The sequence below is a fragment of the Vipera berus genome (assembly GCF_964194415.1).
Source record: "Vipera berus genome assembly, chromosome: 2".
Taxonomy (NCBI): Eukaryota; Metazoa; Chordata; class Lepidosauria; order Squamata; family Viperidae; genus Vipera; species Vipera berus.
This window is the reverse complement of record NC_138203.1, coordinates 127,696,700-127,722,204: the sequence shown is the minus strand read 5'-3', so window position 1 is coordinate 127,722,204 and position 25,505 is coordinate 127,696,700. Positions and strand designations below refer to the sequence as shown.

Here is a 25,505-nt window from a genome sequence, read left to right as displayed (position 1 = left end):
ATGGAGGATGAAATATTTCAAGATGATCTTCGCACTAATAAAAGTAAATATTTTTTTTTCCTTCTTGGCAATCAGTAATCAGCAGCTAAAGAGTCAGATTTCATCTGAAATTGAGATTTAAAATTTACATTTTTAAATTTGTAATCATAGAGTTGGTGATTAGTGTTTATCATATTTTCCGGAGGCAGACCTTTATTTTAAAAGATGCTGGAGGACAATCCTCTATTGCAGTTCTTTCATTTTCTTTCATAATGTATAAAGGGCCAAAATTAATGACTCAGAAAATAAAACTGATTTAAAATGTTTCTGATTATGCATGTTGAGCTGTAATGCAGCTCAAGAGCATAGATGTTTCAAGGAGTTCTGAGCCAATTTCTACCCTGATTTGGTTGCTCTGAAGACATAATTTCATTGGTGGATTGTTCTATTGATATATTGAGTGGGTTAATGGGCTTTACTTATTTCCATCATGCGTATATGTGGATTTTCAGCTAGAATAGTGGAGTTGCTTTTTAAATGTTTAATTGTAAAATTAGAAAACTAATAAAATATTATTTAAAAAATAGAAACAGCTCTGGGAAAATGGTTTGTTCGCTGCAATATATAGTTGTTTTCAAGCTCACTTTTTTTTCCTCTTTTTATAATTTTTGAGCCCTTGTGCTAGTGTTGACTCCTGGCAACAGTCTGGAGAAGACTCTGAAGTTTTCTTGAACATATTTTTTGGAAATACAAGATTACTTCCAAGAGTTACAAGAGTTCATTTAGCGACTATTAGAAGTTACAACAGCATTGGAAAAAGTGACATTTTTTTACACATATGATCACTGCAGTGTCCTCACGAGCATGTGATCAAAATTCAGATGCTTGAATTTTTATTTATTTTTTTTATTTATTTATTTTTATTTTATTTTAATTCCATTTATATCCCGCCCTTCTCCGAAGACTCAGGGCGGCTTACAAGCTTAGCATTTATGATGTTTGCAGTGTCCCCGAGGTCATGTGGATATCTTTTGTATCCTTCTGATAAGCAAAATCAATGGGGAAGACAGGTTCGCTTAACAACTGTGTTATTAACTTAACAAGCGCAATGATTCACTTAACAACCGTGGCAAGAAAGATCGTAAAATGGGGCAACGTTAACAATTGTCTTGCTTAGCCACAGAAATTTTGGGCTCAATTGTGATCATAAGTCAAGGACTACCTGTAGTTTGCCCTTGACTGCAAGAGAGTGACTGGCCCAAAGTCACCCAGTTGGCTTTGTGCTTAAAGTGGGACTAGAAGTCACAGTCTCCCCATTTCTGGGCTGGTGGCTTAACCACCAGACCATATTGGCTGTCCTCATGATTCTTTGAGCACCCTATAATATCATTTACAAATAATGGCAGTCCTCATCTCACCAATCAATAAAGTTCAAGGGAATAAACTGTAACCACAGCTAGTATTTCCAGAGAATGAACAGTAAGTACTTCATGATGTCCTGCAAGCTCAGCCAACAGATGTTGCAATGTTGGCTCAGCTCATACTACGGGCATTCAACAAGAATAAAAATCCACACATGATTTCACTGATAAAAATATAACTTGCTTTCTGGATTCCTAACAGCAATGCAACAAATTTCCTGCTATTTCTTTCATCCTTCTCTCTCTTTCTTTTTCTTTTTTAAAAAAAGAAAGGAATTTCCTTTTTTACACCCAGAGACCTGACTTCCATATCTATGTTCTGCTGGCAGTCTCTTTCCTCCTAACAGTTATTTTCTTCATTGCAGTTCTTTCCAAAGGTATGTATTTCATAATTTTGTTCTTTATTGAGTAATCCTTGGCTTGGATTCTTTCAGCAGGGTGGAGAGGTATATGCTCTTTTTTTTAAAAAAAATCCCATTTATATCCCGCCCTTCTCTCTCCAAAGACTCAGGGCGGCTTACAATTTAAAGCACAAATCAATGTGCTTAGCAATAGCCTTCATTCAATGTATATGCCTGCTTATTAGGGCTTTCAGGGCCCCCCCAAGCGGTATTATTACAAAGTCAGCTTATTGCCCCCAACAATCTGGGTCCTCATTTTACCTACCTCGGAAGGATGGAAGGCTGAGTCAACCTTGAGCCTGGTGGGACTCGAACTTTCACTAATTGCAGGCAGCTGGTGTTACTTAAGGAGGCATTAGCCCACTGTTCCACCAAGGCTCTTATTAGTTACAGAGTAATCTTAAACTTTATAGAAACATTCCCACGTCAAAGACCCCACAAAGCTGTGTACACTACAGCCAGCATTTGCTGCTTCTTCTGCATATCATCATTTTTCAGTTGATGTGGCAGAAAGCCAAAAGAGTTGAGAATACAAGGAATCCTATTTACACTGGATCATGTTCCATTTTTAGGCTTTCTGAGATGAAAGGCCCAACAGAGGCTTCACTTTCTTAGGGTCTTGCGGAAGAACAGGGTAGAACAACAGCTAATGACCCTCTTTTACCGGTCTACTATAGAGAGCGTCCTCTCGTATGGTATTATGGTTTGGTATGCTGGTCTGACAGCCACGGATAGGAAAGTATTACAGAGGGTAGTGAGCACAGCACAAGACATTGTGGGCTGTTCCCTGACACCACTGGATGACATCGCCAGGGCTCCCTGCCTTGGAAGAGTGAGGAAGATTCTCAGGGATGACTCACACCCTGGACAGTATCTCTTTACTCTCCTACCATCGGGTAGGAGATATAGGAATATAGCCAGCCGTACCAACAGGCTGAAAAATAGCTTTTATCCATGGGCTGTTAGGCTTTTAAATGGGAAATAATCTTATGCAGAATTGACTTGGGAGGCCGGTGTGTGGTGTAGTTGGTTCACATAGTGTGGTGGGATGGAGGGTTTGTTTTCACTGTGTGTTGGGGGGAGAGAGCACGGGGGGAGGCTCAGCTAATCTCAATGTACACATGTTGTACTTTGACAATAAAGGTTTATTATTATTTATTATTTATTATTATGATAACCCTTGGGATCCTGAAGTGAGACAGTTCCTTTGAGAAAGTAGATGAGATTCCTAAGTCCTGACAAACCTGCTGCAGCCTGCACAAAAAGAGCTTTCTAAAGGAGCACCCACCCATGTGAGGCTGTCTAGTTTCTAGACAACCAACAGACCTGCAGGTTGAGACTGAAATAAGAGTTGGCTCACCTGGAAAACAAGCAAATTGGAGAAGGGTGATGTACACTGACTAGCCAAACGACAGAGTTTTAAGGAGGAACTTTTTCCAGCTATTTAACCAGGGATTATATTCTGCCTCTATGTTTCCTTCCTGTTAACATCGTGACTGGGTAAATTGCAATTAATTCTTGAGCAGACTGAAAATACTAGAGCAGGCTACAGGCCACATGCAACCCTGGACAGCTGAAAATGTCGTCCCACAAGATTCATAAACTTTTAACATTTGTTGTTGTTGTTAGCTGCGAAGTCGTGTCCGACCCATCGCGACCCTATGGACAACATTCCTCCAGGCCTTCCTGTCCTCTACCATCTTCTGGAGTCCATTTAAGCTCACGCCTACTGCTTCAGTGACTCCATCCAGCCACCTCATTCTCTGTCGTCCCCTTCTTCTATTGCCCTCGATCTTTCCCAGCATTAGGCTCTTCTCCAGTGAGTCCTTCCTTCTCATTAGGTGGCCAAAGTATTTGAGTTTTAGCTTCAGGATCTGGCCTTCTAAAGAGCAGTCAGGATTGATCTCCTCTAGGACTGACCGGTTTGATCGCCTTGCAGTCCAAGGGACTCGCAGGAGTCTTCTCCAGCACCATAGTTCAAAGGCCTCAATTTTTTGGCGCTCAGCCTTTCTTATGGTCCAACTTTCACTGCCATACATTGCAACTGGGAAGACCATAGCCTTGACTATACGCACTTTTGTTGACAGGGTGATGTCTCTGCTTTTTAGTGTGCTGTCTAGATTTGCCATGGCTTTCCTCCCAAGGAGCAAGCGTCTTTTAATTTCTTGGCTACAGTCCCCATCTGCAGTGATCTTGGAGCCCAGGAAAATAAAATCTGTCACTACTTCCATTTCTTCCCCATCTATTTGCCAGGAATTGAGAGGGCCAGATGCCATGATCTTGGTTTTCTTAATGTTAAGTTTCAACCCAAGTTTTGCACTCTCCTTCTTCACCCGCAACAAGAGGCTCTTTAGTTCTTCTTCACTTTCTGCCATTAGAGTGGTATCATCTGCGTATCTTAGGTTGTTGATATTTCTTCCGGCAATCTTAATTCCAACTTTTGATTCATCTAGCCCTGCCTTTCTCATGATGTGCTCTGCATATAAGTTAAATAGGCAGGGCGACAGTATACAGCCTTGCCGGACTCCTTTCCCAATTTTGAACCAATCAGTGGTTCCGTGTCCAGTTCTCACTGTTGCTTCTTGACCCGCATATAGGTTTCTCAAGAGACAAATAAGATGGTCTGGTACTCCCATCTCTTTAAGAACTTGCCACGGTTTGTTATGATCCACACAATCAAAGGCTTTAGCATAGTCAATGAAGCAGAAGTAGATGTTTTTCTGGAACTCCCTAGCTTTCTCCATGATCCAGCGTATGTTGGCAATTTGATCTCTAGTTCCTCTGCCTCTTCGAAATCCTGCCTGTACTTCTGGTAGTTCTCGATCCACATACTGCTGAAGTCTAGCTTGTAGGATTTTAAGCATGACTTTACTAGCATGAGAAATGAGTGCAATGGTGTGATAGTTTGAACATTCTTTGGCACTGCCTTTCTTTGGAATTGGAATGTAAACTGATCTTTTCCAATCCTGTGGCCACTGTTGAGTTTTCCAAATTTGCTGGCAAATTGAGTGTAGCACTTTTACTGCACTGTCTTTTAAGATTTTGAATAGCTCAGCTGGAATACTGTCACCTCCACTAGCTTTGTTGTTGCTCAGCTTTTCTAAGGCCCACTTCACTTCACATTCTAGGATGTCTGGCTCGAGGTCAGTGACCACCTCATTGTGATTATCAGGGACGTTAAGCTCATTCTTGTATAGTTCTTCTGTGTAATTTTGCCACCTCTTCTTAATCTCTTCTGCCTCTGTTAGGTCCCTGCCATTTTGGTCCTTTATCATGCCCATTTTTGCATTAAACGTTCCCTTCATCTCTCCAATTTTCTTGAAAAGATCTCTGGTCCTCCATATTCTATTGTTTTCTTCTATTTCTTTGCACTGTTCATTTAAGAAGGCATTTTTATCTCTTCTAGCTATTCTCTGGAATTCTGCATTCAATTGGGCGTATCTATGTTTTTCTCCCTTGCCTTTCGCTTCCCTCCTTTCCTCAGCTATTTGCAAAGCTTCCTCAGACAGCCATTTTGCTTTCTTGCATTTCTTTTTCTTTGGGACGGTTTTGGTTGCTACCTCTTGTACAATGTCGCGAACCTCTGTCCATAGTTCTTCAGGCACTCTGTCTATCAGATCTAATTCCTTAAATCTATTTGTCACCTCTACTGTATATTCAACAGAGATATGATTTAATTCATACCTGAGTGGCCTAGTGCTTTTCCCTACTTTCTTCAGTTTAAGCCTAAACTTTGCAAGGAGAAGCTCATGGTCTGAGCCACAGTCAGCTCCTGGTCTTGTTTTTACTGACTGTATAGAGCTTCTCCATCTTTGGCTGCAGAGCATATAGTCAATCTGATTTCTGTGTTAACCGTCTGGTGATGTCCATGTGTAGAGCCGTCTCTTGGGTTGTTGGAAAAGAGTGTTTGCTATGACCATCGTATTCTCTTGACAAAATTATATCAGCCTGTGCCCTGCTTCATTTTGTACTCCAAGGCCAAACTTGCCTGTTATTCCAGTTATCTTTTGGCTTCCTACTTTAGCATTCCAATCCACCATGATGATAAGGACATCATTTTTTGGTGTTAGTTCTATAAGGTGCTGTAGGGCTTCGTAGAACCGGTCAATTTCATCCTCTTCAGCACCGGTGGTTGGGGCATAGACTTGGACTACTGTGATATTGAATGGTTTGCCTTGGATTCGAACTGAGATCATTCTGTCATTTTGGGGATTGTATCCCAGTATTGCTTTTCCTACTCTTTTATTGACTATGAAGGCTACTCCATTTCTTCTGAGGGATTCTTGTCCGCAGTAGTATACCTGATGGTCATCTGAATTAAATTCACCCATTCCTGTCCATTTTAGTTCGCTGATACCTAAGATGTCGATGTTCAGTCTTGTCATCTCTTGTTTGACCACGTCCAGCTTTCCTTGATTCATGGATCTTACATTCCAGGTTCCTATGGAGAAAAAATCTTTACAGCATCGGGCTTTCCTTTCACCACCAGACACGTCCACAGCTGAGCGTCCTTTCGGCTTTGGTCCAGTCGCTTCATTCTTTCTGGCGCTACTAGTACTAGCCCTCTGCTCTTCCCCAGTAGCATATTGGACGCCTTCCGACCTGAGGGGCTCATCTTCCAGCGTCATATCGTTTTGCCTTTTGGTACTGTCCATAGGGTTTTCATGGCAAAGATACTGGAGTGGGTTGCCATTTCCTTCTTCAGTGGATCACGTTTTGTCAGAACTCTCGGCTATGACCTGTCCGTCTTGGGTGGCCCTGCACGGCATAGCTCATAGCTTCATTGAATTACGCAAGCCCCTTCGCCACGACAAGGCAGTAATCCATGAAGGGGTTTAACATTATGATTTGATATTATATCATTACATATGCTATTAAAATATTATATATTTTATATGAGGCGCAAGACAATTCCTTTTTAGTCAGTGTGGCCCAGGCAAGCCAAAAGGTTGGACACCCATGCCCTAGAGCAGGGGTAGGCAACCTTGGCTCTTTTATGACTCATGGACTTCAACTCCCAGAATTCCTGAGCCAGCATGGCTCAGCTTGGAAACTCTCCCTTTCCCCTCAGTGTGGCTGGCTCAGGAATTCTGGGAGTTGAAGTCCACGAGTCATAAAAGAGCCAAAATTGCCTACCCCTGCCCTAGAGCAACTAAAAGTATCAGAGCTGCCATAGCTGTAACCCAATAATGGAGAATATGGTTTACATGGATCAGTTCCCAGATCCTTAGCATCTCCATGTGGAGTCTGAGGAGAGGGGGGGGAAAAATCAAAATCTGAAATTTTGATACTATTTTTGGTATTTGCAAATTAGGAGTGAATGATTTTATAATATAATTTTTTATAAAATTATAAATTATTTTCATTTGATTTTATAATTTGATTATGGATGAGATATGGGAGGAAGACTGTTTTTACTAAAATATTAGTGAAGGTGTTACATACAGTAACTGAAGTTGTTTATATCTGTCTGGAGGGAGGGGGAGTAATCTTTATATTTATATACATGTATTTCCCCCCAAATAAGACCGAGTCTTATATTAATTTTTGCTCCAAAAGACACATTAAGGCTTATTTCCAGCTTAGGTCTTATTTTGAGGGAAATATGGTACTAAATGCATTCGTCTGGCTGACAATCTTAATTGGGGTTTATTTGGGGGGTAGGGTTTATATACACACATACATACATGCATAAAATCATTATTTAAAAATGAAATGCTGGAGAACTCCCAACTTTTAGTACTAATAGCACAGAACTAGGTGAACTAGCAACCTAACTGGGTGGCGTGTACTGTCAAGCTTCCTCTTTGACTAGTCTCTTGAGAACTTAAATGCAGTATTTATCTTTAAATTATTTTTTTATAAGGCAAAAACCATTTTTCTTCTTTTTACTGAAGCAAAAATTCTATTACAGATTAAAATAGATAAAAATGGTAGCAAAAGATTACAGTTAGTTTAGCACAGCACAGCTTTCACACAATCACATACCAAGAATATTTCTATAGTAAGGCTTGTAAAAAATGCTTAACATCCATTTAACCTTTGCCCAACTAAGATGAATCAGAGCTGCCTATTTCAGATAACTTCAACCTGAGTTTCACTTTTCCTAAGTTTATATTTACTGAATTATTCGTCTATTTACAAACACCTGAAATAACACCATTTTCTTTCCCCAAATAGAGAATAGCCTTGTGTTAAACGTCTTTATCAATGTATATTTTTCTGAGAGAAATTCATAAGTAGACTCATGCTCCCAAATACTCATGTCTTCTTTGAAATGACTTTTCCGTCACTTTGCAGAAGTCTGCTTATTTAATGAATTTATGACTGTAACACCCCTTATTTTAATAGTATTTCCTAGCTCTAAGCATCGCTGATAAAGATTTTTTTAGATACCAAACTCAGAATTGGGACCTGCAATGTAAAGATCTCTTCTGTCTCCACTAGTTGATGCTTTGTTCTCTCAGAATTATTTATTATTTATTAATAAAATTTGTATAGCTGCCAGTTCACAAATGCAACTCAGCAATAGAAAAACAAGTATTAAAAACAAGAAAGATAAAAAGTATAAAAACCATCTTAAAAATAAATATTATAAAAACAAATATTCAAGCCCTAGGCAAAGAGCGAATAAGCATGGGCATTAACAATGGGGTCACCTGAGCATATCTCCAGTTCTCTGGGAACCTCATCCAGGCCTCGATGGTGGATGAGAGGTGAGACCTGGTTTGTAACACTAAAAAGTGAAGGGGATAAGTAGAAGCAAGTGCCTGTCTCACAAAAATGCCTACCTGGGATTCAAGACTGGTATCAGCCATGTTCTCCAGGTAGGGGAGAGGAAGGGGTGGCAGTTGTTGCTCAGGGGGCTCTGCAAGTTGCTAGAACCTGAGATGAAGTCTTGTTTTTGAGCCTGGGCAGTCACATGCCCTGGAGTGAAATTCTCTTGTTGCCCATCTCTGGGGTTACTGTAATTTCCCTCTGTGGATGTCTAAGAGTCTGGGCACAGTTGGCTTATGTGTAATTCTTTGATGTCACAATTTCTAGGATCAATTACTTGTTGATGGAATCACCTTTGATTACCTTTCACTCCTCCAGCCAGAATGGTTATGTCATTGATTTCATCAATGGCCCCTTCAGACCTGACTGCTGGTTATTTGCCAGTTCCACCTAGCTCCACTGTTGTGTATGTACATAGTTATTAACAAGGGAATTGCAGCCTGCAGTATTTGCTGGATTAGAGCGGGAGATTCTGCTGCAATCATTGGCTGCAATGAGCAAGAAGCGGGAAAATAAACGCTGCTGATTGGTTACAGTTCAAACAGTTCCACTATAAAAGGTTGCAACATTTGACAGTTGCTAGTTGACTTATGTGTATTCAATAAACCAGTTATTACCAAACTGCTCTGAGTCCTCGTCTATCAGAACCAAACAAATTGGCGACGAAGGTGGGATAGACAGAAGACCAGAGAATCGTCGATTTGTTGCACGAAGGCGGCAAATTTGGAAACGTGTCACAGTCAACCGAGTGGCCGCGGCGAAGAGAAATTCTCCGAATGGCGCAAATAGGGTCATTGAAGGAATTCGACCCAAACTTCCCCGAGGATTGGGAAGAGTACATCGGACAAGTAGAAGGGTTCCTGTTAGTGAACGGAATCACTGACGACAGGAAAAAGGCGGCAGCTTTATTAACGATTTGCGGCACACCGGTCTACAGAATCGCTGTCGGACTGTGTCAACCGCAACCAGTCTCTAGTGTGCCTTACGCCGACCTTTTAGCCAAATTAAAGGTCCACTTCACGCCTAGAAGATCGGAGCTGTTCTGGCGCCGCATCTTCGAGAAAAGGAACCAGAGACCGGGTGAATCCATCCAAAAATTTGTCGCTGCCGTCAGGGAAGCCGCAGTACGATGCAAGTACGATAACTTAGAGATAAGAATTTGGGACCGAGTCGTACTGGGCTTACGAGATGAACAGCTACAAAACCGAATAATTGCCAAACCCACCGGCGATCTGCAGGAGGTGATAGACGAACTCCTAACGTATGAGTCTACCGGGTATCGCGACCCCCCCCGCAGTAGCATGGCAGCGGCGTCAGAAATCAACCAGGAAGGCTATGTGGACTGTGGGGAGGTGGATCAGCAGTGGGAGGACGAGATCGCCGAAGTCTCAAGGCGATTCGGTAAAATGGCGCCAAGACTGACCAGAACCGAGGGGCCCGAGCCTAACCGCCGGCAACAAACCGCAACGCCGCAGAGACAAGCGACCGGGGCACAACGACCTTGGAAGGACACCGCAACCCGACCAAGAGACAACGACAGCCAAAACCGGTGCGGCAGCTGTGGAGGCAACCATCCCCGCGCATCTTGCCGATTCCGGAGCGCAAAGTGCAGGGCCTGCGGGAAGACCGGCCACATCCAGGCCATCTGCAGGAGCCGCGCTCGAGATAACCGCCTTAACGAAGTGGATGTGTGGCCCGAAGGTAAGGTGACCCCTTACTTAAGTGGCAAAGAGTTCCCTAGATTAAGGGCTAGAATTCCTAACCTAGGGGAGGTGGCAGGTGTCAGTCACAGGAGGACAGGGAAAAACAGCAATTTTCCAGATGGAAAATTAAAAATCATAGTCCATCTGCAAGGGGTTCCTTGCAGAATGGAGATAGATTCTGGAGCTTCAGTGTCAATAATCTCCAGTGAAACCCTGGAGAGAATTGAACAATTAAGTGGAAGAAAAATTCCACTGACTTCAACAAATATCCAATTAACAGATTTCCAGAAAAGCCCAATAAAAATAAAAGGGAAAATCAGTCCTAGAGTTCAATTTAAGAATTTTACGGGGGTCTTAGATTTAATAGTTACTGAAGGGCATAGGACTAGTCTAATTGGCCTTAATTGGTTCCCTGCCCTGGGCATTTGGGTTGGGGGAATAAATTCAATAATTAAAAATAAGACCCTCGAATCAGTCTGCAACGAGTTTGCAGACGTATTCGACGGGTCTCTTGGTAAATTCAAGGGCCCCCCAATTAAATTTAACCTAGACCCATCCGTGAAACCCATCAGGCTTAAGGCCCGAAGGGTGCCTTTCGCGCTGAAGGAAAAAATCGAGGCCGAGCTCGACCGGCTTGTAGGCCAAGGGGTACTAGAACCCGTTGAGGGAGGCCTGTGGGAAACGCCGATTGTCACACCCCTCAAACCTAATGGGGATGTGAGAATCTGCGCTGACTACAAAGCCACCCTCAACATTGGAATGAAAAAACATGCTTACCCGGTCCCGACGGTGAAACAGGTCCTCGCGACGATCCAGGACGGCGCCATGTTTGCCAAGTTAGACTTGGCGCATGCGTACTTACAATTGACTGTTTCTGAAGAGGCTGCAGAAGCACAGACGATCGTTACCCACAAGGGGGCGTTCCGGGTCCACAGACTGCAATTCGGTATTGCAGCAGCTCCAGGCATCTTTCAAGAAGTGATGGAGAGGACCTTAAAGGGCATACCTGGTGTATGCCCTTACTTTGATGATGTCCTGATAGCTGGAAAAGATGAAGGTATGTTAGTGGAACGACTGGAACAGGTATTGGAAAGGTTCAGAAGGGCTGGACTAAAACTAAAAAAAGAAAAGTGTAGCATTGGGGTTAAGTCCACTGAATTTCTAGGGTTTAAAATAGACAAGAACGGAATTCACCCTACCCCTGATAAAATCAAGGCAATTAAATTGGCACCAGAACCAAAAAACAAGGCAGAATTACAAGCCTTCCTTGGTTTAGTAAATTTTTACCACACATTTGTGCCTCACAAAGCTGCCATTGCAGAACCTCTCCATAGGCTCTTAGATAAAAAAACCCCATGGCAGTGGCTTAACAAACATAGGGTGAGTTTCCAAACATTAAAAGACATTCTTTCCAGCCAATCCACTGTAACCCATTTCATTGAAAATAAACCCATTTACCTAGCATGTGATGCTTCACCTTATGGTGTGGGGGCCGTGATCAGCCATTTAGACAACCATGGAATACAAAGACCAATTGCATACTACTCTAGGACACTGACCAAAGCTGAGAGAAATTATGCACAGATTGACAGGGAAGCGTTGGCAATTGTGGCAGGAGTTAAAAAGTTCCATGACTACCTGTATGGTAGGAACTTTACCATACTAACTGACCACAAACCCCTGTTGGGACTATTCACCACGGATAAACAGACTCCCCAAATCATGTCACCCCGAATGCTGAGATGGTCCATCTTCCTCTCAGCATATTCGTTCTCTCTCCAATACAGACCTGGCAAGGACATGGGGCACGCGGACGCTCTGAGCAGGTTGCCCTTAAACATAACTGAGGATGACCCTGCCCCTGTGGGGCAAATAATGTCCCTACAAGACATCCCGGACTGGCCCTTAACAGCCAAGGATATAGCTGTGGCAACAAACTCCGACCCAATTCTAAGGAGGATATTGGCTTGGGTTCTAAGTGGGTGGCCTAATACCAATCCGGATGCCAAATACATCCCATATGTCAGAAGGAAAAATGAACTATCAGTTCATTTGGGATGTTTACTGTGGGGAAACCGCGTGGTTATCCCTGAAATCCATAGGCCTGCTATCCTAGTAGAATTACACGAGGGTCACCCAGGTGTAGTACGCATGAAGGCGTTAGCTAGGAGCCACTTATGGTGGCCAGGTCTGGACAATAACATTGAGGAATGTGTTGCCAATTGCCATCAGTGTCAACGCTCTAGGCCTGAACAACAACACATCCGCACGCATAAATGGGAGTTAGCTAGGAATCCGTGGTCCAGGATTCATATTGATTTCGCTGGACCCTTCCAAGGGGTGACATTTTTGGTGGTTGTGGACAGTTTCTCCAGATGGTTAGAGGTAGTACCAGTCAGTTCCATGACTTCCGGTAAGACCATACAGGTATTAAGGGGCCTCTTTGCCACTCATGGGTTACCTGATATACTTGTGTCTGACAACGGGCCACAATTCACATCTGTTGAATTCCAGGATTTCCTCAAGGCCAACTCGATTAAGCACAAGACATCAGCACCCTTCCACCCATCGTCCAATGGCTTGGCTGAACGTAACGTGAGGACCACGAAGGACGCATTAAAAAGAATCATCCGAGGTGACTGGCATCAAAGACTGGCCGAGTTCTTGCTGACCCAACACACGACCCCATGTACTGCCACCGGCAAAAGTCCAGCTGAAATGAGGTGGGGTAGAAGACTAACCACCAAATTGGACAGATTACACCCAGACAGACTTCCACCAAGTGCTGAATCGGACATTCCTAATAGAACATTCAAAGTGGGGGATTTGATATGGGCCAGAAACTATGCATCTGGGGATAAATGGATCCCAGGGGTGATTACTGAAATTCTGGGGCCCCTGTCATACACTATTGAGGGGGAAGGGAATTGGAGCAGCAAGAGACACATAGATCAGTTAAGAAAGAGAACCAGTGGATGCGTACCAGAAGAAGGGGATCAAAACAGATTTGTGGGGAACAGTACATTCAGGGTCAGCGATAACAACACGCCAGGTAGTGGGGAAGCCGAATTGCAAGATAACTCAGCCTCTGATAACCAACAACAACAAGCTAGGCAGTTCAATTGGGTAACACCCTTGAGGAGTAGGCCAGCCACTACTGATCTTCAAACACAAACAAACACAAATTCACAAATTAGCAATGGGGAAACATCAGAGTCAGGCAACCAAGAGTCCAGGTCCAACACAGACAATCAGCCAAGCAGACAACCTGGTAAAGGTGTCCCCAGCTGCCAGGGCAATAGATACCCTTCTAGGATTCACAGGCCTCCAAAATACTTAAAAGACTTTGTTCACAAATAACAACAACTGGGGGGTAAGGGGTGTTGTGTATGTACATAGTTATTAACAAGGGAATTGCAGCCTGCAGTATTTGCTGGATTAGAGCGGGAGATTCTGCTGCAATCATTGGCTGCAATGAGCAAGAAGCGGGAAAATAAACGCTGCTGATTGGTTACAGTTCAAACAGTTCCACTATAAAAGGTTGCAACATTTGACAGTTGCTAGTTGACTTATGTGTATTCAATAAACCAGTTATTACCAAACTGCTCTGAGTCCTCGTCTATCAGAACCAAACATCCACCAAATGGGCTCTGCTATTGACAGGAGATCCATTGCATTGGTAGGAATGAGCTGTCAATCTGCTATGTCCAGGCTGCTCCTCATCTTGGAATGCTTCTGTGCATCTATGCAGAATTCTGCGCTATGGTCTTGTTGGGCAGCATCTTCAATTCCTACAAAGTTAACAATTGCAAACTGTAGGAAATGCGAGGGCTCATAAGTCCTGCATACTTGAATGAGTCAACGTGGACTGGGTCCACTCAGCATGCTAAGACATATACAGGAGCCCTGGTGGAACAGTGGTTAGAATGCAGTATTGCACGCTAACTCTGCCCACAGCCAGGAGTTCAATCCTGATGGGGCCTAAGCTTGACTCGGCCTTCAGTCCTACCAAGATCGGTAAAATGAGGACCATTATGTTGAGAGCAAATGCTGACATTGTAAACTGCCCAGAGAGTACTGTAAAGCACTATGGGTGTTGGTGTTGGTGTATATAAGTCCAAGTGCTACTGCTATTGCTATTGTAGTTTGCAAATCCCAATAGCTAGGATCTTGTATGGCCCTAAACCATTACGAGCTAGATGAGTCAACCCAGCTGGCAGAAGCTAACACTTTATGATCAGTTTTAAAATATGAAAAGTTGCTGATTCTAAATGCTGACCTTCCCTCCCTTTGTTGTATTTTTTTCAGCCTCAGCTCTTTCATCAGAAATGAACGAAATAAATAAACTTAGGCGTTTTGTAAAATCAAAGCATGACCTTGATAGCACATGTAAGTCTTGATGGTAACCCTTCCTTGTTATCTTCCTAGAGTTCCCAGCTATAAAACAACAGCATTGGTTCACTAAATTTTCAGCTCTCCAAATAATCACAGCTGTAAGATTCCTTTTTTTATTGTTTTCTGTATTTATTACCTCTGTTGCTTAGTAGCACTATTTCAGACAAGGAAAAAGCGAATATACTGGTGGATACTGGAAGGGCCATGGCTAACTCCTAGAAATAGGTGGAAGGGGTCATCTGTCCTTTACACTTTTCTCCTTTATAAGAAATGCTGCAAAGTTGGAGGGCAAAGTTGGGTCCTCTAAAAGTTTAGGCAAAATCACTGAACCTTTGTCATCATAATTGCTTCATCTGCATTGGACATTTTTAATCCCTACTTAACAGGAAAAAAAAATGGAGTTAGAACTGTAACTTTTTTAAAAAAAAAGATAATATATATTCTTCCCCATTAGCCAAGGACTTCAGTTGGGACAGTGATGATAAAGTTTTCAGAGTTTTCAAGACAGTAAACATCAATAGGCTTGTTTTCCATGAGTCTGTTGTTGTTGTTGTTGTTTTAAAAAAAGCCACTAATTCACAGTCCACCCAATGCAGATCAGCAAACGGAGAATAATCCTGACTTTAATTCTCGTGAGCCAAATTGCTCACCTTGATTACTATGATTTGCAGGAAAAGGCACCTTAGGTCTCGATCTAAACCTTGTACTGTTTTCTGCCAAAGTCCTGGCCCACAACGTTAAACTCTCTCCATCAGGATGCTATTTGTCAAAACATCAGGGAGAGTTAAATTTCACATAGAAAAGGATTTTTCATAGGAAAGTGATGCACCGTCCAAGATTTGAGACAGAGGTATGATTTTGTGTTTTTTTTTCCTCCTTAGGATAAAAAATAATCAGATTAAATATGCTTAAAATGTTTATTTAATAAAAATGGTTTTGGCCATCAGCCACAGGGACCCCGGGAACCATTAACAACTTATCATCTTTCACTTCTATTCCACACCTATAAGATTGAACCATTGTTGATAGTAATTAAAAATAAATGAATCATTCCAGAAGATGACATGAGATATCTGTGGCTTACTTTCAAAGAGTTTTTCTCACATACTGTAAAAACATTTTATAAAATTAATCAATGCTTCCTTTCAATGCAGTGTCAGGCAGCCACCTAGTGGATTAAATAAACTTGGCTTGTTTCTGATTAGTTGGCAATTTGAGATTTCAGCTTATGGCACGTTAGGAATTTATTTTGCCAGGACTTTCAGAATCTAGCAGCCTAATTAAAACCTACCAAATCAGATGTCTCCAGATCTTTTGTTGCTTGACAAGATCCCAAGCGTGAATCCAAAAGTGCATAGGTTATACTGGCTTAATTTTTTCCTCTTCATTTTATATATATTCTGCCCCAAAAGTTTCAGATTTGGTTCTGGTATTACGTGCTTGGTAGGTTGGATCTGCCAAAGGAAAACCTGGACTCAAAAAGGGAGGTGAAAATTGCAATTAATCAAAAGTCATGGGGATTGTATGTTAAACAAATCAGGATTCCACTTTGAATTAACACTCTTTTTATTTATTTAACCAGTGTTCCTTTGTGGCCCTAATCACACACAGTGGCAGTACTTTCATGGGAAATGTTATTTCTTCTCTCTGAAGAAGGGTTCCTGGAGATGGGCCAATGATCAATGCAGGGACAATCGTGCACAGCTGGTTGTCATCGATGGTATGGCCGAACAGGTAAAAAGAGGGGGCTGTGGTTGCTTCCTTGGAGAGTAGACAGGTCTCATAACTATGAGATATGGAGAGCATGAAAGGTCAAGTAGCTTGCTACATTCACTCTTCTCTGCCATGTCTACATGCAAGGTGGATTTGGACTAGGGAGACACAAGCATAAATCTTAGGAAGTTGTTTCGATTCAAATGTATTTTCTCAACCTAATCTATCTTCCTGCAAGAATAAAATGAAATGGGGGGAGGGGGAGGGAGGGAGGGAGGGGAGAGAGAAAGAGAGAGAGCGAGAGCAAAATAATTATATCTACCTTCTGGAGTTTCTAACAGAAAAAATGGCAAGCAAATTTTATGGTAAATAAATGGAATAAATAAGACAAAATTAGTGGCAGCCAGAATATCTTTGTGAGACATATGACTCAAGGGATCTACGGATGGATGAGTGGGCACTTAAAAGCTTACAAAAGTCATGGCACCAAATTGCATTCATATTTTTATTAAAGCTAAAGGTTGCGTGGATGGGCAAACTTTTTGCTCCAAGGGAATACATGACATTTGTCAGTAATGTGCATCAGTCATGCATGTGGTCAGAGCTCTCCTCTGTAGAGATTCTCAGTCATCCAGGTCATGGTCACCCCAAATGTGCTTTTCAAAAGGCAACTGGACTTTTCTTTTTTTTTCCCTTGAAGACATTTTACTTCTCATCCAACAAGCTGAATAACTGTTCTGTCCCCTCCCAATGAGTAGCCTTAAAGAGGCTCAAAAGTCCAACAGAAGCCAAACATAAGCTGAACAAAGGAAAGCTGGACTTTGAACAGTTAACTCTCTCCAAAGTTTATATCAGACAGCAATGTAGTAATTACCGGCAATGTTCCCAGGTTATTGGCAGACCAGCAGCTTCAAAGCCGAGATACGGACAAGCAGACACGCTACAAAACTCAAACACCAACAAATTGTCCACCACGCCTGCCCTGCGCAGCCACACCCCTTTTATACTCTGTAGGGTGTGGCCCTACACCTCCCGGCCACGCCTCTTGGGACGTTGCAACAATTGCTGCTGTTGTTGGCGACGTATTCTACGTCTCTCCCTTGCATCCAAAAGGGGCTCTTCCTCGGTGCTGCCGGCCTCTGCCTGCTGTTCTGCCTCCCCCTCTGTTTGGCTGGGGTCCATAGGCACGTCAGCCACAGTCAGTTCTTGCTGACTCACCAAGGGAGTCGGCCCCTCCGGCACGCCGCTCGTGCCAGCTTCCTCCTCCTCCAACTCATCCTCCGAGTCGGTATGCCACGATAAAGCACCCTTCGGGGCTGGGGTCACAAGAACTGAATAACAGATTAACAGAATAACAGAGTTGGAAGGAACCTTGAAGGTCTTCTAGCAGCCCACCTCCCTGCTCAAACAGGAAACACTACCACTTCGGACAAATGGTTGTCCAATCTCTTCTTAAAAACTTCCACTGTTGGAGCACTCATTAATTGTTCTCACTGTCAGGAAATTTCTCCTTAGTTCTAGGTTGCTTCTCACCTTGATAAATTTCCATCCATTGCTTCTTGTTCTGCCTTCAGTTGTTTTGGAGAATAGGTTAACCCCATCTTCTTTGTGGCAGCCCTTAGATATTGGAACACTGTTATCATGCTATCATCATGTTATATCATGCAATCATGCTATCACTGAAGTAGCTTCTTGGATGAGAAGCAAGCAAGAGCCTTGGTGGAGCAGTGGGCTAATGCCTCCTTAAGTAACACCAGCTGCCTGCAATTAGTGCAGGTTCGCATCCCACCAGGCTCAAGGTTGACTCAGCCTTCCATCCTTCCCAGGTAGGTAAAATGAGGACCCAGATTGTTGGGGGCAATTAAGCTGACTTTGCAATAATGCCGCTTGGGGTGTGTGTGAAAGCCCTAATAAGCAGGCATATACATAGAATGAAGGCTACTGCTAAGCTTGTAAGCCGCCCTGAGTCTTCGGAGAAGGGCGGGATATAAATGGAATTAAAATTAAAATAAATAAACACGTTTTCAAGGGGAGAAAAAATCCAGTTGCCTTTGGGAAAGCACCTTTAGCAGAACTGTCGTCTCCCTTTTCTCCTACCTTAAATTAAAATCCCAAATCTTTTTCTCAAATTACACATGCACAACTTGAAAAATAGTACCGTTTCCTTAGTCACCCATAAGCTCCCACTTACATGTGCTCGGAGTAAATAGGCTGGAAATGTGGGACTGGAGGATTAATTGGTCCATCCTTGCCTCCCTCACTATCCTCCAAGCTTATGAAATAACTCGGTCAGGCTAGTGGGGGAGTTATTTTCATGGAAGAGATGGAATTTTTGCCCACCATCCTTTCTGCAAAACCGTAATCAGACAGAACTATCTGTACAAGGAACGTGGCCCTTAAAAATGATCATTCTTAGGTGCCATCCTCCGCAAGATGTCACTGCTCCCCTCAATGGCTCAGTCAGCTTGGTTTACTGGAGGGGAGAGGAAGGAGGAAGAGAGATGTGGCTCTTGAGTTCTATTGAACAACTCTGTGTTGCATGTGGCCATCATAGCACAAGTTGCTCACACGCAGCCTAATAGATTTCTAAGCAGCCATATGACTTGGCTGACAAATTATGTAAAATATAATTTGTTTAACTATTTATTTATTTATTTATTTATTTATTTATTTATTTATTTATTTATTTATTTATTTTAATTCCATTTATATCCCGCCCTTCTCCGAAGACTCAGGGCGGCTTACAAGCTTAGCAGTAGCCTTCATTCTATGTATATGCCTGCTTATTAGGGCTTTCACACACACCCCCAAGCGGCATTATTACAAAGTCAGCTTAATTGCCTCCAACAATCTGGGTCCTCATTTTACCTACCTCGGAAGGATGGAAGGCTGAGTCAACCTTGAGCCTGGTGGGATGCGAACCTGCACTAATTGCAGGCAGCTGGTGTTACTTAAGGAGGCATTAGCCCACTGCTCCACCAAGACTCATACCATATTTGATTATATCAGACAGGGTTGCATGTATTTGCATAATAAAATTACTAATAAGCTGTGCCGCTAGACCAAGGGTAGGCAACCTTGGCTCTTTTATGACTCGTGGACTTCAACTCCCAGAATTCCTGAGCCAGCATGGCTCAGCATGGAAACCTCTCCCTTTCTCCTCAGCATGGCTGGCTCAGGAATTCTGGGAGTTGAAGTCCACCAGTCATAAAAGAGCCAAGGTTGCCTACCCATGCGCTAGACTCATATAGCAGGCTAAGCCAAAACCAAATAAAACACATCTTAACACCATACATGAATTCAGTTAAACATTTCTACAGCTCATCTTGACACCATACCAGTCTCCAGTCTCTCATTAACATGTCTTAAACTGGACATGTGGTAGGGCCGCTAGGCCTTCACTTCTCCAGCTTCAAAACACAGAGAACAAGGGCTGAACATCATAGGTTTTTCTTTAGTTGGCCAATAAGAAAGTACAGAGAAATATTATTCAATCCATGCCCTGCCACAAGATGTTGCAGTTTGTGGAGTTTTAAAATGCCTTCACATCATTCCCACTTCATGCAACAAATTAAATACATTGCTAGCAGGCCTTCATCCAGGTTTTTATGATATAATGCATGCATTTCTTGGACAGAAAAAACATCTGACCATTTACGATAAGGGCAAAGATACCATCCCTCTGCTGTACTTAAAACCCCCTTACTAGTCGTGAAGGTGAAAAAAATTGCTGGCCCTTTTGCATTTAGGAACTGTCAGAATAATAATTTGGGGTTCCAACTCAAGCCAGGGCTGTGCAAGAATAAATAAAAATGAGATCCAGACAGCTGGGAGGAAAGAAGAAATATTTATTCCTAAAAGCAGAACAGTTTGTACTTAGGGGCAGCTGCAGAAAAATGGGGCACAGTGACCCGATTAAATAGGGGAACTTGTGGAAGTGTTTGCATTCTGATTCTAAGGTGATGCTTGAGGGGCGTGGGTGTATGTGTGTGTGTCTTTAGGTATGTTTATTCTTGTGAACATGCAGTTCCACTGGGAGATCTAATTTAATTAACTCTGTGTTTAAAGACCTTATACTTTGATATGTGGATTAGGTCTGGGTAACTTAGATTGACCTTAGAAACCACGAAAGCTCTACAGACGTGCAGTTGCCTTTGATTGCTTCTGAGCTTCTGGATGAGTCCATTTCAAGGAACTGATCCAGCACAACATGGGCCATTACAATCTAACTATCATCTATCCAAAGCTCTGTATTCTACCCATGCTGGTCTAAGCTAGGCTCACCTATGCATCTCATGAAGTGAACTGCAGCTTTTAAATAAAATGTGTTAATCAGAAAAGATGCTACCAAATTCTTGCCAACATATGCTCCAACACAGCTCTCCTCCTAGGTCAGGCATGTCAAACTGCTGGCCCGCGAGCCGGACGCATTACACCAAAACCGCACCCACCCCATTGCCAGCAATGGGGAAAAAGTCGTGATATGTCACACGATGTCACGAGTTTGACATATCTGTCCTAGGTCAACAAAGTTTCTAGTTCATTCTAGCACAGATGTTTGCTGCTACCACTCACTGCTTGACCTGTGCTTGTAGGAGGTGCTCACCTTATTGGAATACTATTGGAATACTAGGAACCAGAGATAGGTAGTCTTCATTTAGTAACTGCCTCATTTAGCAACTGTTCAGTTACAGAAGTGATGAAAAAGTAATTATATGTCCAATCCTCACATTTATGATTATTGCAGGTCTATAAATTAAAGGGAAGTACTAGTAAGATCATAAGCACGTTCAAGCTTTCATTTAGCAACTGTTTTGCTTAATGACTGAGTTATTGGACCCATTTGTGATTGCTAAACAAGGACTATTTATACTCTATGTTCCACCCTTTTAATTGCAGTTTTCTAATCTGGTTCCTTTTGCTTTATCCATTCTTGTCAAAGCAGCAACTTATACAGCAGCCAAGGTAGTCAGACAATATTTAAGCAAGAGTAGAGAATTTGTGGACATCTAGCTATTGCTGAACTATGATTCCCATCATCTCTCACTATTGACAACTTGCCTGGAACTATTGGGAGTTGTAGTTCAACCATGCCAATCAAGGCACAGTTTTCTTAGCCCTATTTGTTATATGAAGTGCTTACCAGTTATTCAATTTGGTCAGTTTTCCTGTTTTTCAGTTTGGTAAATTTCCTATTTTTGTCTTTTCAATTCATTTTGTTTTACCTTTAAGCTATTTTCTCTTTCAGCTACTTCCTCTTACAGCTAATTCCTCTTACAACCAATTCCTCTTACAGTTTTAAATTTTGAAGACGTTTCATTTACTATCACCCTTTTGATTACAAACAAATCCATGTTCGTGCACCCCGATAACAAAATAGTGGTCGAAGAAGCTGATTTCGCATTACCTCAATATTCATACCTTTTGCTGTACTTCTCTATCCTTTTCTTTTGCAGCATTTCCTTGAGACACGAGCCAGGAATCAGCGTTATTGGATAGGACTTACAGATATAGAAATAGAAGGAGAATGGAAATGGGTGGATAATAGCAATTACAGACTCGGCTTCAAGTAAGCACTGAACATTGAATTTCGTTTGCCTGTCTCCAGATCCTAAGTGTCAAACAGAATGTTTTCCCAAACATAATCTCTCAAAAGCTTCTTTTAAAATGGAAACAAACTCGTTCAATGTCAAAAGCCACACACTGCTTTGAATGGTCTGCTAATAGGCTACGCTCAGGGCTTTTTTGTCGTAGAATGCACGGAATGGCATTCCGGCACCTTTTTTCAACGGAGTTTGTGGAACTAAAAAAAGTTCAGTCAGACCTTCCAACTTCTTGCGGGGAAAAAAAAAAGATCTTACAAGCAGTTGGAAGGTCTGACTGAACTTTTTTTTAAGTCCCACAAACTCCGTTTCCCTGCAGCAGAAGAGAAACACGCCAGAGCTGGAAAGCAGGTTAGCAAAGAAATGCTTTCGGGGAAGGGGGAGGAAGGAGCTGCGCCGGGAGGAGAAGCCGCAAGAAACGGGGCTGCCATTTCCGGAAGGGAGAAGGGAGACGTGGGGCAATGCAGGGCAGCAAGCAAGCGCTGTTGTCTGTTGGGCATCCTGGTGGAGGGAGGCGGCGGGGGAGGCATGTGCTGCCCGGTCACGGCGCAAGCCACAGGAGAGTTGGCAGAGGACAAGGAGGAGGCGGCTGCACCTGGGCAGGTGATCTGCGGGGCTTAAAACTTAAAGAAAGCTCCTCCACCGGCTCACAGCAGCAGCGGAGCCGTTTACCGTCATTCCCCCCCCCCGCCCTGGCTACAAAACGGCGGAGGGTGACCGGGCCTACCCCACCCATCCCATCCACCTTAGCATGGCAGTCCGGCTCGGGAGGGGAGTGAAAGGTTGCTGATCAAGGAATGCCCTGGAGGAGGCTACCCTCCTCAAGAGTGGATTCAGTCATGTCAGAAAAGCTTCTCACACAGACAATGTGACTAGTAACCAGTGCTTTTTTTGTAAAAGAAAAAGGTGCCGGAACTCACACATGTCACACAACCCGCCTTGCCTACCCTACAAGGTTCCATCCAAAAAAGGTGCCGGAACTCCGTTCTGAGCGCTCTATGAGAAAAAAGCCCTGCTAGTAACCATTAGAGTAACCAGGGCTTTTTTTCTCATAGAACGCTCAGAACGGAGTTCCGGCACCTTTTTTGGATGGAACCTTGTAGCGTAGGCAAGGTGGGTTGTATGACATGTGTGAGTGCCGGCACCTTTTTCTTTTACAAAAAAAGCACTGAGAGTAACCAATAAATTTTAGAGGCAGATGTCTTGAGAAGATCTGCTTGTTACACCAAAATGCAAGAAGAAAGCCAAAATCTAATATTTTGGCCTATCTATAGATTCTGTATTTGAAAGCCAAGTGTTCTCACTTCAGTCTTTATCCTAACAAATGTTATTAATCTGAACTCAGAATTGTACCTTGGCTATTCTTTGGTTCTAAATGTTATTACGGAGAACAGAGAAGGCAGGAAAAAAGCCCCTGCACTTTTTAAAATTTAGTTTGATTTGATTTACGTTTTGTTAAAAGAAGCTGTTGCCAAGATGATTAATCCATGTATTTAATAACTCTCCCTTTCTTTCAAATTACAATTTAGTGATAATTTTTAGAAGTTTCTGGGACTATAACAAAACCTTTTGGGAAAGGGTTTGAATGCAGCTCTGGAGCTTCAGATTCTAGTCCTCTTTTCTAAAAGATCAAATTCTATATTATTTTAAGTACAGAATTAAATCTCTGATCTGCGGTGCTTGAGGCAACTACTATGCATCCCATGGACTGCAAAAATAACAAAGAAGTCCTAGACCAAACTTCACCAAAAATATCACTTGAAGCTGTTCTAGTACTTGCTGGCTGGACACTATAAAGCAGACATGTCAAACACAAGGCCCGGGGGCCAGATCCGGCCCATGAAGTGGTTTCATGTGGCCCGCGAAGCCATCCTGGAAACACTGAGGGAACGGCCCCCACTGCCTTGGCCCTGGCCCAGAGACCCTCCTTCTGCCAGAGACCCTCAGATCTGTCCCACTCCGGCCCAAGCCCCCATAGGCACCCTTGATGCAAACGATGTAGAGCTGGCCACGCCCACCCAGTAGGACACACGCACTCTAGCCACGCCCACCCAGTAGGCCACACTCACCCAGGCCACACCCACCCGGCCCCCTAAGGGCAACCGCAATGCTGATGTGACCCTCAATGAAATTGAGTTTGACACCCCTGCTATAAAGGATGACAGCAGGATAACCATGGCGGATCTGAAGGAGGCGATGCGAGGCAGAGGGGCATGAAGAGTGGCTGAGAGTTGCATACAACTAAATGGCTGCCAATGACAACGACGTAGCTGGAAAATTCCACTAAAAATATCTAAACAGTAATTAGTACACCAATCCAGACAGGATCCATGTGAGAAGTTATCTATTCTTTCTCTGTGGTTTTCTGGCTGAACATTTCCTGCAGAGGTGCTATTAGCCACATGGAGAGGAATTTCAGCAGAACAACAGGTAACACTGCTATCCTGGTCAAACGTAGGGACAAAATCACATGATTCTGCCTCTGCAACCAGACACTTTGTCATCGAAAGCTTAATCTGCATCTCCATTCCCACATCTGTTTTGCTGCTTTTTAACCAACAGGTTGTTACAAGTCATCTGATCATTTCCAAAATGACAAAGAAAAAAAATATTCTGGCACCTTATAGAATAAAAAATTCATTACTGCTCAAGCTTTTGTAGACCTTAGACTTTAGTGGACTATTGTTTAAAATACTATTCTGTTTTTATCTCAGGCACTGGAAGATAGGGGAACCTAATGACGATGGCTCGAATGAAGATTGTGCGCATCTCTGGAACGGTGGATATTGGAACGATGTTTACTGCACATACTTATGCTACTACATCTGTGAAAGACCTATGCCAAAGAATTTTTTATAAAAGTCCTCACATCATAGAAGAACTGAGGGCCTAATTATCAAATCCTGCAGATTTTACCAGAGATGTCTTATATCTCATTTTTAAAGACATTACTGTTATAAATCCCAAATGATTATTTACTATTACTCCCAATTGCCAGGATTTAGTTACTTTGTAATTCTGCAGCTAAATCCATGAATTTCTTAGTCTGGCTTTTAATATATTTTGAGACCTTATGGGACGTGTATATTCAAACATCCCACAGTTCATATTTTAAATAATGTAAATGAATCCAGAGATCCACCAGTGGAGTCATCTAGCAAAATGTCATCCCTTTTACTTAGCATTCTAAATGCGTTCTCTTCATTTGGTTTGCTTTTTTAATGTAAAACTTGGAGAAAAGATGCAAAATAACTCTTTATCAAGTTTTTTTCTTTGAAAAGACTTGTGTCCTGATAGTCTCTGTATAAAATGCTTCCTAAAAAATTCTTGCCATTCAGTAAGCATAAAGACACAGTCTGTATGCCTTGATGATAAAATCAAACCATGGCTGGGGAAAAGGGTGATTAGCCATCAATAAACACAGAGATAAAGCCTGGTAGAAAAACACTGCCATATGTCAGAAACTTCTTAGAAACAACCAACAGACAGCACACAGCATCACTGTAGCATATG

At 42.6% G+C, this 25,505-nt stretch overlaps 1 protein-coding gene across 1 annotated transcript; it reads left to right on the top strand.

Annotated features, from left to right (window-relative positions):
• LOC308662817 (hepatic lectin-like) lies at positions 1–24,851 on the top strand (the record flags this gene model as incomplete). Its single annotated transcript, XM_081318962.1, has 5 exons — positions 1–43; positions 1,670–1,777; positions 16,259–16,410; positions 21,846–21,958; positions 24,707–24,851. 5 exons carry the CDS (start codon positions 1–3, stop codon positions 24,849–24,851), a joined length of 561 nt encoding a protein of 186 aa, XP_081175088.1.
• Positions 24,852–25,505: the final 654 nt, after the last annotated feature.